Below are 13,254 nucleotides of genomic sequence, written 5' to 3'. Positions count from 1 at the left end.
ACGCGAGCAGCAATATCACGATACGATAAACCGCAATCGCGATAGGCTACAATCCGACCTTTACCAAAGTCGGAAACGTGATGGTACGCATTTCTCCTTCTTACACGAGGCATCACAACAACGTTTTACCAGACAACGCCGGTCAACTGCTGTTTGTGTATGAGAAATCGGTTGGAAACTTTCCTCATGTCGGCTTTTTGTAGGTGTCGCCACCGGCGCCAACCTCGTGTAAATCCTCTGAAAAGCTGATCATTTGCATATCACAGCATCTTCTTCCTGTCGGTTAAATTTCGCGTCTGTAGCACGTCATCTTCGTGGTGTAGCAATTTTAATGGCCAGTTGTGTAACACTAACTTTTTAGTGTTGTGTGAATTTATTATTGCTTCCGAATTGGTGAGGATTATTCGCTTGAAACTTTGCGACAAATTTTACATACATCGAAAGTGTTGGTAAACTAGTGAAATATTTAAACTGTAGTAGATAATCACGAGACAGGCTACTTATTACTGTTTGCAAATTTTTACCTGTATAAAGCGTCATTCACTTCGAGTTTTACTCCTTGAATGTTAATTAATCGAATTATAAAAAATGTTACACGTTACAAATGTAACCCACCGTATAAAACTGCTCTCACTAACGTTTCGCGCATTGCTGGTGATATACTTGCGCGAGTCGTACAGTGACGCAGAGTTCACATACCCAGAATGCCCTGCTGTGGGAGCCACTTCCTCACGAGTACGTTGTCTGGGAGGTCAGGAATGTTGTCGTCTTCCCACTTCCAGACAACCCTCTGCGGCATCTCTCTGAAGGCGTCCACGAACGCCTGCCTTCTATGTTCCGGCAGCGTGCTGCTCTTGACGTTCGAGCCCAGGTTGAAGTAGATGACTCCGTGCTCTGCTTCGTCAAGAAACTTCTGGATATCCTGCACAGCAGGGCATCGCAACACTCACGTGTCACATGTCTGTAGTGTCAAATATTCAGAAAGCTATTTAAACAGATTCCATATTTTCATCTATCTCCATAACGTAAGACATACAACAACAACCAGTGTGGTGCAAGTTTAAATATTTGAACAGGTGGAGATCACGTTACAATTAATACAGATTAACAGCTCGTACTGCTGTAAATAAACGTTTTTAAGGAATACAACTAAATTTACCATATACTTCTAGATTTCGCAGCCAAGCATTGCTAGCAGTTACTAAAATAAATTTATATGTTAAACGTTCAGTTATAAGGCGTTTCTTTATGTGTCCGGATTCACACAATACATAATGCAATGAAGCGAGTAGGGGAAATCATACTGTCATGAGAAATTTGTGACACCCAGGAAACAAAACGTGACAAATAATCTCGTCAACAAAAGAATACGAACATCTCTTTTGACGCGTGCTACAGATGGAAAAAATAAAGTGATATACACTCCTGGAAATAGAAAAAAGAACACATTGACACCGGCGTGTCAGACCAACCATACTTGCTCCGGACACTGCGAGAGGGCTGTACAAGCAATGATCACACGCACGGCACAGCGGACACACCAGGAACCGCGGTGTTGGCCGTCGAATGGCGCTAGCTGCGCAGCATTTGTGCACCGCCGCCGTCAGTGTCAGCCAGTTTGCCGTGGCATACGGAGCTCCATCGCAGTCTTTAACACTGGTAGCATGCCGCGACAGCGTGGACGTGAACCGTATGTGCAGTTGACGGACTTTGAGCGAGGGCGTATAGTGGGCATGCGGGAGGCCGGGTGGACGTACCGCCGAATTGCTCAACACGTGGGGCGTGAGGTCTCCACAGTACATCGATGTTGTCGCCAGTGGTCGGCGGAAGGTGCACGTGCCCGTCGACCTGGGACCGGACCGCACCGACGCACGGATGCACGCCAAGACCGTAGGATCCTACGCAGTGCCGTAGGGGACCGCACCGCCACTTCCCAGCAAATTAGGGACACTGTTGCTCCTGGGGTATCGGCGAGGACCATTCGCAACCGTCTCCATGAAGCTGGGCTACGGTCCCGCACACCGTTAGGCCGTCTTCTGCTCACGCCCCAACATCGTGCAGCCCGCCTCCAGTGGTGTCGCGACAGGCGTGAATGGAGGGACGAATGGAGACGTGTCGTTTTCAGTGATGAGAGTCGCTTCTGCCTTGGTGCCAATGATGGTCGTATGCGTGTTTGGCGCCGTGCAGGTGAGCGCCACAATCAGGACTGCATACGACCGAGGCACACAGGGCCAACACCCGGCATCATGGTGTGGGGAGCGATCTCCTACACTGGCCGTACACCACTGGTGATCGTCGAGGGGACACTGAATAGTGCACGGTACATCCACACCGTCATCGAACCCATCGTTCTACCATTCCTAGACCGGCAAGGGAACTTGCTGTTCCAACAGGACAATGCACGTCCGCATGTATCCCGTGCCACCCAACGTGCTCTAGAAGGTGTAAGTCAACTACCCTGGCCAGCAAGATCTCCGGATCTGTCCCCCATTGAGCATGTTTGGGACTGGATGAAGCGTCGTCTCACGCGGTCTGCACGTCCAGCACGAACGCTGGTCCAACTGAGGCGCCAGGTGGAAATGGCATGGCAAGCCGTTCCACAGGACTACATCCAGCATCTCTACGATCGTCTCCATGGGAGAATAGCAGCCTGCATTGCTGCGAAAGGTGGATATACACTGTACTAGTGCCGACATTGTGCATGCTCTGTTGCCTGTGTCTATGTGCCTGTGGTTCTGTCAGTGTGATCATGTGATGTATCTGACCTCAGGAATGTGTCAATAAAGTTTCCCCTTCCTGGGACAATGAATTCACGGTGTTCTTATTTCAATTTCCAGGAGTGTACAAGGCAGAGTCGATAGTAAAAGGAGGAAGAAGAACAAGGTGTCACCGTTGACAAAGGATGCAACCACATTGTTTAAATTTAGGAGACCTTTAATAAGTATAAGCGAATTTCTAAGACTATGACAGTATGTTCACCTTAAACGAAGGTGTAGCAACAGTCGTTATCTAAAGCTGTCCTATCACCATTAGAACGTTAAAAATTAAAAACTGAAAGAAGCTGACAGTAGAAATACTGACAGCGTTTTGTGGTCTGTCAACGAAGATTATATCAAACAAGAGAACAAAGCAGATGAAGCAAGCCATTTTCAACAAAATAAATGTAATCGTGTTGAAACTACTTTGAAACTCAGAAAATTCTGAAAGAGTACATTTCTACCAGATAATTTTCGTTTTTGTTTCTTCAGGATTCTGGTTCCAACAGAGAGTGGGCGACCGTAATGAAATATTGTTTTCGATATTCAACTGTTTAGATCAACATGCCAATGCCTTGACGTCAAGAACCTATCGACGATTCTGTGACCATGAAACTATCTGCTTTCCATGCCTACATTCGCCCGCAATCTTTTCTTCGCCGATAAGTTGGATGACAAAGTGGCCAAAGTTTTGAGAGAAAGCCTTTCCAGCGTGTGGTGATGGTCAGCACTTCAGGGTGTTCAAGTACTTCGTCACTGGTTACCTGCGAAACCATGATGCTTTCATCTCTCTATCATACACATCGAACATCGTACCAATTTTCGCGAGATCATGAATATTCCAGCTTCCATTCCACACAACAAAGTCAACAGTACGTAACATTTCATGTGTTAAATTGGAAGTAACGAGTATACCCGACATACCTGAAGCTTTTAATTACTGGCTGAACAATCTAAACTCCACAGAATACAAAAGAAATGCCACGTTAAGGTTGAGAGGTGGCATGCCTTTAGATGCACACAGTGACTTGCCCTCTCTCATATTTATATCTTACTCTGAGTAATTCGATTTGGGGAAGTATGACCGAGTATTGTCATTACAAGGCTAGTATTGGGAACTCAGAAGATATGAATATATTCCTCTCTAATTGCATGTGGTGAAAAGTTGCTATTGCTTGACACGCGAAATTCCCACGCAGCGTCTCTCGTCATCCGGGTGGTGCGGTGACAGGCGAGTTCTGCTGATCTTGAAAGGGTTAAGCCGACGGGTGTGAGGGAGTCGAGTGGATGCTGTCCAGACGCTGACATTGTCATAAGAGCGTGGGCGACACGCCCACAGGGGCCTGAAGGAGCGGCTGGGGCTAGAGATTCCGTTACTTCGCAGAAACTTAGTGAAAACACTTTCTGACCGGCTACCAGCGAGGCGTGCGAATTACTTGTGTTCCCAGGCAGTCTTGGCGGGAAAATTCCAGCGTTTTCTGCAAAATCGTAACTGTGATTGGCTTGCTCAGGGGATAGCTCCGGGACGTAGCACAATCGGCGCAGAAATTGGCGCCAAGTATCTCCATTGGTGGAATAGTAGTGCTTCGGCAATAAAGTGGAATTTTCCGCCGGTTCTCGAGTTGTTGATTGGCACGTTTAACCACGGCCACTGTGATGGGGGCGGTAATGTTCTGTGTTCGGCTTGTACGGGTGCTGTTGAGAGGGTCGGCTCTCGCCTTTCGGTCGGAGTAGGTTACAAGACTGAGCCTTCGCTGCTCTGGACAGCCTGCCTTCCGTTGGCTATCTAATATACTTTCATTTAATTGTAACTGTTTGACGAAGTTGTTGAAGTTTCGACTTCAACGTAACTTTCCGAGTTTTTGGCAATTGAGCGTTCTGCGTACAAGCGGCCTATGTTGTCCGCCTTGAGCAGTTTTGGCTAAAGTTGACTGTATCGGAGTTACTGTGTGACTTCGCTTGTTAAAATCAATCACTGTACTGTCAGTGATTGTGTAGCGAACCTTCTTCGTCTCCCTCAGAGGCGCATTTGTATTGCTAGGAAGTCTTTTGTCTGGAGCAACCAGACCAGGATAATTTGTTTCGGGCTATACTCGCAACATTATCATCACCACGACGGGATGTCGAAGCAACCAGCCATCACCTCCGGTATGCCACATCGTGTCCTTGTAGTTAAGAAGACAGCGTGGTAATGTATGTCCGCAGCACCGGCAGATGAGGGAATTTAGCTATGTGACAATCAGAGCTCAGCAGAGCGCGCCTATTCTCGTCTTTTCTAAAGTGGTTCTGTCTTGGATGTTCATTGTCTGAGTTCTCACTACTGTAGCAGCAATTAATGTTGGATTACCTGGGTGTTCCTCTTAAGATCTGAGTTGCAAGGAATTGGCTCCACATGCCACTTGGTCATAAATGTAACAATCTACTTTATGGACAACTTCACCTTCACAGCATTTATTTGAGTACCCAATTTCACGCATTGTAATTGTTTCATGTGTTTTGTTTATTATTTTGAGTTTAGTTATAATAAATCAAATTGTTATTTTGGACAGAACTTTCATTCTGTTGATCTATAGAGCAACCCTTTCATTTCTTACTACGTTTATGAAACTTTCATTTATCAAATTAATTTCTATCAAATTAAATTATTGCAAGTGCCAAACTCTTTCCTACTCCACTTTCAGGGCCAGTTACAGTCAGTTCGCGTTTCTTCTTAATCCATGTGCAACAGCAAAAGTCGGAGTTAGAAAAGGGGGGGGGAGGGCTTAGAACATCATTTCCATATGAATATTCTAGAAGAATTTAGTGTTAAATACACTGCTAGCCCCGGCACCTGGCAAGGTGTGATTAGATTAAACAAGCTCTGATATGATCCGTCCAAACTTCAGTAGGCAAATATGAGGCGTTTATAGACGGGTGGGGGGAAAAGCCTGAGCACAATACTCGTACCTAAAGGCGTTAGGTGTCGGTTCACGTCTTAAGATGTCTGTAATACAATCACTTAGCTATGGAAGAACCCTTACATGAACGCAACGGATACAATGCGGTACTCGGAGCCGCAAAGTGATATGTACAAGAGATTGTGACATACGCACGGGATAGAAGCAAATGAGGATTTTGATACAAATCTGTCTAAACACATTATCCTAGAAAATGGAAAATCTGAATGTGTAATAAAAGTATAAAATTTTTAATGCCTCTCTTTTTGGTTCTTTCTCATACCGTGTATTAAAAAGATAAGATTATGATACAAAGATATAAATGTTATATAATCACCTTACACCTACCTGTGGTAATGGTTCGACATTGTCTTCTACGTGCAGTCCTGTGACTTCAATCACATTTGGTACATTTGGTCTAGGGTAATCCCCACTGAAATGAACATCAACTATCAGCATGCTGAAGTTGCGCTCCATTTCGTAAACTGATGGTGGATCTGGGCCAAAAATTTCCCTCATAATCGCTTCATGGGCAGGCAGTACTGTTGTCTGCCAGAAATAGAGAAACCTTGCGATGAAGTAAGTGTTGTACAGCCGCTGCCAGAAATTCATGTGGTCGGTGTATCCAATGAAAACATCTGACAGATATGCTGGGTTTATGGGGTTGCCTATGGCGTAGTAGGTTGGTGCCATAGCAGGAAGTGTCAGGATGCCAACCATGGGGGGCAGCCCTACTTTGTGCACCAGCCCGTAGAAACACTGGTACGGCAGACGCTCCATGACGACAAGATCAAACCTATGGTCAGACCTGGAACGAACAATGTCATGAGGCACATTTCCTTTACAGTCGATTGGAAAAGGAGTATAATTACTATGAAATATTTTGAAAGCCAACCAACTTCTAGTTACAGCTATCATAATGCAAATAGGGAAACCAACGACCGCAAACTGGGCTGTTACTACTCTTGTTATCAATACAAGCAAGAAATGATTTACAGACGTGCTGTAGCTTGGTAGGTAGAAAAATAGACGTAACGAAAACAAACGTGACGAGACAAATTTACAAGTTGATCTGGCGGCAAAGAAGATGAACATTAAGCGGTCTATGGCGCTGCAGTCATGGACTGTGCGGCTGGTCGCGGCGGAGGGTCGAGTCCTCCCTCGGGCACGGGTGTGTGTGTTTGTTAAGTAGTGTGTCAGCTTAGGGACTGATGACCTTAGCAGTTAAGTCCCGTAAGATTTCACACACAAGATGAACATTATTTAAATATTTTGCGAAATACTTCGTTGTATCATGCCGCAAGGAATGTGTTCCGCGTGGTCCTTGACGAATTTTAATGCTCAGGTCCAATGTCACATTTCTTTATTCTTTATCAGGCCTCTATTGAATACAGCGTTTCTAGCGCCCTTTTCAAACTTTGCCCTTACACTTTTTATTATGAATAGTAGTTAACGTTCCGACGATGACGAGTTGATTAGAAATGGACTGCAAGCTTGAATAAGACGTGACTTCAAAGGAAATCGACTTCGTCTTTTGAAATGATCTAACCAGGCATGGAAAACGTCGAAAATCGTACATGCGGATGGCAGAACTAGACTTTGGACCGGCTCCTGTCAACTGCGATGCCAGTGCGTCAGTGCGCTATACCGTATGTGTCAAAGGCGAACGAGTGGCTACTTCCACGGCTTGAAAAACTTTCTGCAATGAACCACTGAGGCCGGCCTCAGTGGCCGAGCGGCTCTAGGCGCTTCAATCCGGAACCGCGCTGCTGCTACGGTCGCAGGTTCGAATCCTGCCTTGGGGATGGATGTGTGTGATGTCCTTAGGTTAGCTAAGTTTAAATAGTTCTAAGTCTAGAGGACTGATGACCTCAGATGCTAAGTCCCATAGTGCTTAGAGCCATTTGAAACATTTGAACCACTGAGCTTGAATTTTGATGGACAGGAATGCCTCATCAAGGGTGTCCAACCACAGGTTCCATAGTTCTGCCTGTTCCAAAGTCTGTCACTTTCGGGAGAGTCTTTGGCGATTGCCTGGTACTCCACAACACTTATGATATTCCATCATTATTCATTATTGATATGATTCCTGTTTGTGTTCATTTACACTCTCAGTCAGTGACTATGCACGTATCTTATTTCATATTTCTAATGTCATTCTGCCTTTTATTGATCTCAGTAACAGCATTTCAATTGTCTGGAATCTTACTTTATCTTTCCTTCCACCCACCCATGCCTTGCATCCTGATGTTAAAGTAGGAACTGCATGTATTTTGTACAGTTTTATCATTCGCTCTTTACGCATTTCGCACTTGTTACACCGTCTGTTGAGCTGAATTTCTAATTTTTTATACACCTGCGTATCAAGACTAGCTACCCATCTACACTCCTGGAAATGGAAAAAAGAACACATTGACACCGGTGTGTCAGACCCACCATACTTGCTCCGGACACTGCGAGAGGGCTGTACAAGCAATGATCACACGCACGGCACAGCGGACACACCAGGAACCGCGGTGTTGGCCGTCGAATGGCGCTAGCTGCGCAGCATTTGTGCACCGCCGCCGTCAGTGTCAGCCAGTTTGCCGTGGCATACGGAGCTCCATCGCAGTCTTTAACACTGGTAGCATGCCGCGACAGCGTGGACGTGAACCGTATGTGCAGTTGACGGACTTTGAGCGAGGGCGTATAGTGGGCATGCGGGAGGCCGGGTGGACGTACCGCCGAATTGCTCAACACGTGGGGCGTGAGGTCTCCACAGTACATCGATGTTGTCGCCAGTGGTCGGCGGAAGGTGTACGTGCCCGTCGACCTGGGACCGGACCGCAGCGACGCACGGATGCACGCCAAGACCGTAGGATCCTACGCAGTGCCGTAGGGGACCGCACCGCCACTTCCCAGCAAATTAGGGACACTGTTGCTCCTGGGGTATCGGCGAGGACCAATCGCAACTGTCTCCATGAAGCTGGGCTACGGTCCCGCACACCGTTAGGCCGTCTTCCGCTCACGCCCCAACATCGTGCAGCCCGCCTCCAGTGGTGTCGCGACAGGCGTGAATGGAGGGACGAATGGAGACGTGTCGTCTTCAGCGATGAGAGTCGCTTCTGCCTTGGTGCCAATGATGGTCGTATGCGTGTTTGGCGCCGTGCAGGTGAGCGCCACAATCAGGACTGCATACGACCGAGGCACACAGGGCCAACACCCGGCATCATGGTGTGGGGAGCGATCTCCTACACTGGCCGTACACCACTGGTGATCGTCGAGGGGACACTGAATAGTGCACGGTACATCCAAACCGTCATCGAACCCATCGTTCTACCATTCCTAGACCGGCAAGGGAACTTGCTGTTCCAACAGGACAATGCACGTCCGCATGTATCCCGTGCCACCCAACGTGCTCTAGAAGGTGTAAGTCAACTACCCTGGCCAGCAAGATCTCCGGATCTGTCCCCCATTGAGCATGTTTGGGACTGGATGAAGCGTCGTCTCACGCGGTCTGCACGTCCAGCACGAACGCTGGTCCAACTGAGGCGCCAGGTGGAAATGGCATGGCAAGCCGTTCCACAGGACTACATCCAGCATCTGTACGATCGTCTCCATGGGAGAATAGCAGCCTGCATTGCTGCGAAAGGTGGATATACACTGTACTAGTGCCGACATTGTGCATGCTCTGTTGCCTGTGTCTATGTGCCTGTGGTTCTGTCAGTGTGATCATGTGATGTATCTGACCCCAGGAATGTGCCATTAAAGTTTCCCCTTCCTGGGACAATGAATTCACGGTGTTCTTATTTCAATTTCCAGGAGTGTATTTCCTGTCAGTTGGTACTTGTCAATGTGCAACATCTTTACGTTTTTTTCGGTTCATATTTAAAATTTTACGTAGTTGGTCTCTACCTGATGGGCTACTGTCTGAGGGCCATGTACTGTTCCTTGTATTGTGATTTGGTCACCTGCGAAAAGAAGTGTCGAAATCGACCCGAGCTTGTTTAAGTGTATGCTTTTACGTTTAAGTATATGCTTCTCTGTTTCTTTTGAATTTTGGTGCGAAATACAAGCAATAATCTGCTTGTTTAAAATTTTCCGACTCAGCTAGAATAATCCTAACAGATGAGTGATTTCGTGCGTCTCAAACGGCCATTTTCAGATCCTGTTACTCTAGAGGAGAACTGTGCATTCTCACTAGCAAGTAACAATTCACTATTCAACTGGAGAGGTTTGTAAAATCCATGGACCGTGTCTTGATCCCATCAGTAGACGAGGCTTCAGATGTGTACAGCAAGAGACCTGCGGCACGTGGAGAACGAATGGTGGAGAGGCGTGCAACTGGCTCCAACGAAAACCCGCAGAACTGGGCTCTTCTCGGCGTTCCCAGTCCATGTGGATGTGTACGGACACAGTAGTATGCAACTGTGTTGCTAACCTCGGTTCGCGATGCACTACTTCGGAAGAAATCTGCACGTACCTTCGAGGAGTCACTTCCCCTTCCTGTGCTAATACTGTTTGGCATCCTTAACGTGTTAGTATTGGCTGTATATTCAAAAACTGATATTAGTCATGACCACAGTGTTTATTAATTTCATACTGCCTCACGCGTTTCGGCCTTACGTCATTCTCAAAAGCTCTACAAGAGAAACAGATGAAAGGCTGTCAGTAAAAGTACATTGGTACAGTTACGTAAAACTTCGTAGAAACGGAAGAAGCAAGCAATCAGTGAAAAACACTGATGAAGTACATGAAATATACATCATAAAAATGAGAGGTAGAACCCACCAAAATGTCTATAACACAATCTTAGGTAAAACGAAACAGAATTTGTCAAACTTGGATACAAAATATGTGGTCTACATTATTTTATGACATCTGAGTGAAAGCTGATTCTCCGTACACATCGAAGTAAGAGAAGAAGACGTCAGGTGGCAGTACCATACGGCATTAATGAAAATTTATGTTCTGAAATACGTAAGTACTGATACAACTGATTCATACAATGTAGTTTTAAATGGCCACTAACATTGTATTACATCTCTCCATTTATTATCTATCAAATATTCTTATGTATAAAAAATTAATTAAAATAGGTGAACTTCTATCTGTTAGATAAAATAATATATTACAATAAATTCGTAATTTGCCGGCCGGGGTGGCCGAGCGGTTCTAGGCGCTACAGTCTGGAACCGCGTGACCGCTACGGTCGCAGGTTCGACTCCTGCCTCGGGCATGGATGTGTGTGATGTCGTTAGGTTAGTTAGGTTTAAGTAGTTCTAAGTTTTAGGGGACTGATGACATCAGAAGTTAAGTGCCATAGTGCTCAGAGCCACTTGAACCCAATTCGTAATTTACTATCAATTAATGCTTACATGAAAACGTCAAAATCGGTATATTGTCATTCGAAACATAAGGCAAAACAAAATTTACCAGGTTGCACACAGAATGACAGGAAGCGTATCTGGTATGTAACAATTTAGCAGAGGTAAAGTACAAAATATAATATATCTAAGGATAGGAAAACTCCAGATGAGTGTGTATTTAATATGCAACTCAAGATAAAACGTAAAAATTAGCATCTGTCAAATCATGTGCAGCCTACTGTGAACGTACCACTAAACATCTAGCGCTTTTGTGCAATAATATTCCGCTTGTGATAGAATCTTCAATACATAAAAACTGAGGTAAGAGTATATAAAACCAGGATACGTTAGATAAAACATAGCAGCAATGTGTTGCGAGTTATAAGTCTGGAAGGTCACACAGAGACAGATGTTGTTTTTCTGTTATTCACTAACAGTGAGTTTGCACTCCGATGTCATCAAATAATCTAGATCAGATATATGTATACGTATCTGACAAATTCAGTTTAGTTTTACTCTAGAATGTGTTGTACATATTTTGGCGAGCTCTATCTGTCATTTTTATGATGTGCATTTCCCGTATTTTATCAATATTTTCCATAGATTGTTTCCTTCTTCCGTTTGTACGAAGTAAGTTTCATGTAATTGTACCAATGTACTTTTATTGATACCCTTTCATGTATTTCTCTTGTAGAGCCGCCGCGCTGTCTGGGGCTGCTTCCTTGTCACGGTCTGCGCGGCTTCCCCCGTCGGAAGTTCGAGTCCTGCCTCGGGCATGGGTGTGTCTGTGTTATTCTTAGCATAAGTTAGTTTAAGTAATGTGTAAGTCTAGGGACCGATGATCTCAGCAGTTTCGTTCCTTAGGAAATCACACACATTTGAACATTTGAACTTTGTACAGGGAGACGACACCGTTTAAAACTTGCTAGGAAATGCGGGGAACCTTATGCCTGGTGAGCACTCGATGTAAATATTGACAGTTACTTTGGGCGTGATTGAACGTAATTTAAAACAGATAATAAGACGAAAATATACAGTAACAGCTGATTAAGTGATTGGTGATAAGTCTTCGAAATCAGTCATTACCGTCACTGTCTAGGAGAATTTGCCCGGAGCGATTCTAGGTGAAACTGATACATAAAGCTAAGCGACTCTAGACAGATTTATTGGAAGTATCCTAAGGTTACGCAATCTGTTCGGGAAGCTGCTGGCTTACAAAACTCCACAACCATTCTTTCAGTACTGCTCACGGATAATGATTCCTTACCAATTCAAATGACGAAAGAGGTAGTAAAGCTTCACAGAAGACCCGCACGTTTCGTCACGAGTCTGTTGAGTTATTTGAAGAGCGTCACAGACTGCGGGGCCGGAGGGCACAAGAAAGTCTCCGTGCAGCGGTCTGAGCCTTACAAAATCCCTAAATTAATCAGGAAACATCTTACTTCCCCCAACATACATGCACTCAACGGTGTCATTAGAAAAATGAAGGCTCATATAAAGAACGCCGCCAGTCCCTCTTCCCTTGTGCCTCCCAGAAACCGAATGGGAAAGAGGGAGATAATCTTGGGGCACTAAGTAGTCTCTGCGAGACACAGCGTGCGGTGAGCTACATGTTACAGATGTACAGCTTACTGCATCACTGTTTTTATTTCTATAAATCAGAAATTATACAGAATATAAAGAAACTTTCACTTACTTGAGCCATTCTTGCATTGCTGGGTGCTTCAGTCTGTTGCAGCATAGAACACCAGATTCGTGGTACGCTTCAACTAGTCTCATTGGCCACGTATCTGCCAAGATTGACCTGTTCACTATTGCAGGTTTCATGACAGGTAGAGTCAGGTCAACCAGGGTGTAATTCTCGTTCTTTTCGGGCTGTAGCATAAGAAGGTTAACATTTTTCATTTTCTGGCGGAAATAATTAAAAATGTATATTATATCATTTTACTTGCATATTTTTCTTCTTTTCCTAGTTGAAAGTAGTTTCACGCTCTTTCCAGATCAAAAGGTAGGGAGTGCAAAACCAATCATGTAGCTATAAAACACATTTTGCATCAGCCCTTACTTAAGGGCTTGAAACTTGTATCTATATTGGCCAACACCAAACAAATCTAAGCAAGAGATGTGAAGGTTGTCAATTACATCACAAACACTAACCTGCATAGAGAAAACGAACTAAATATGAAAGATATTGATGTCAGGGTCAATCCTAAA

At 45.0% G+C, this 13,254-nt stretch overlaps 1 protein-coding gene across 1 annotated transcript in view; it reads right to left on the bottom strand.

Moving 5' to 3' along the window:
* The window catches only part of LOC126199138 (UDP-glucosyltransferase 2-like), a 73,829-nt gene that overhangs the window by 39,586 nt on the left and 20,989 nt on the right, over positions 1-13,254 (bottom strand). Inside the window, exons 4-6 of the mRNA XM_049935894.1 lie at positions 12,737-12,915; positions 6,041-6,500; positions 700-922 (exon numbers count right to left, since the gene is read on the bottom strand). Coding sequence (XP_049791851.1) covers positions 700-922; positions 6,041-6,500; positions 12,737-12,915 — 862 coding nt within the window. The remainder of the gene's footprint in view (positions 1-699; positions 923-6,040; positions 6,501-12,736; positions 12,916-13,254) is intronic.

Source organism: Schistocerca nitens, chromosome 8 (assembly GCF_023898315.1).
Source record: "Schistocerca nitens isolate TAMUIC-IGC-003100 chromosome 8, iqSchNite1.1, whole genome shotgun sequence".
NCBI lineage: Eukaryota > Metazoa > Arthropoda > Insecta > Orthoptera > Acrididae > Schistocerca > Schistocerca nitens.
This window is presented reverse-complemented; position numbering and strand designations above follow the sequence as displayed.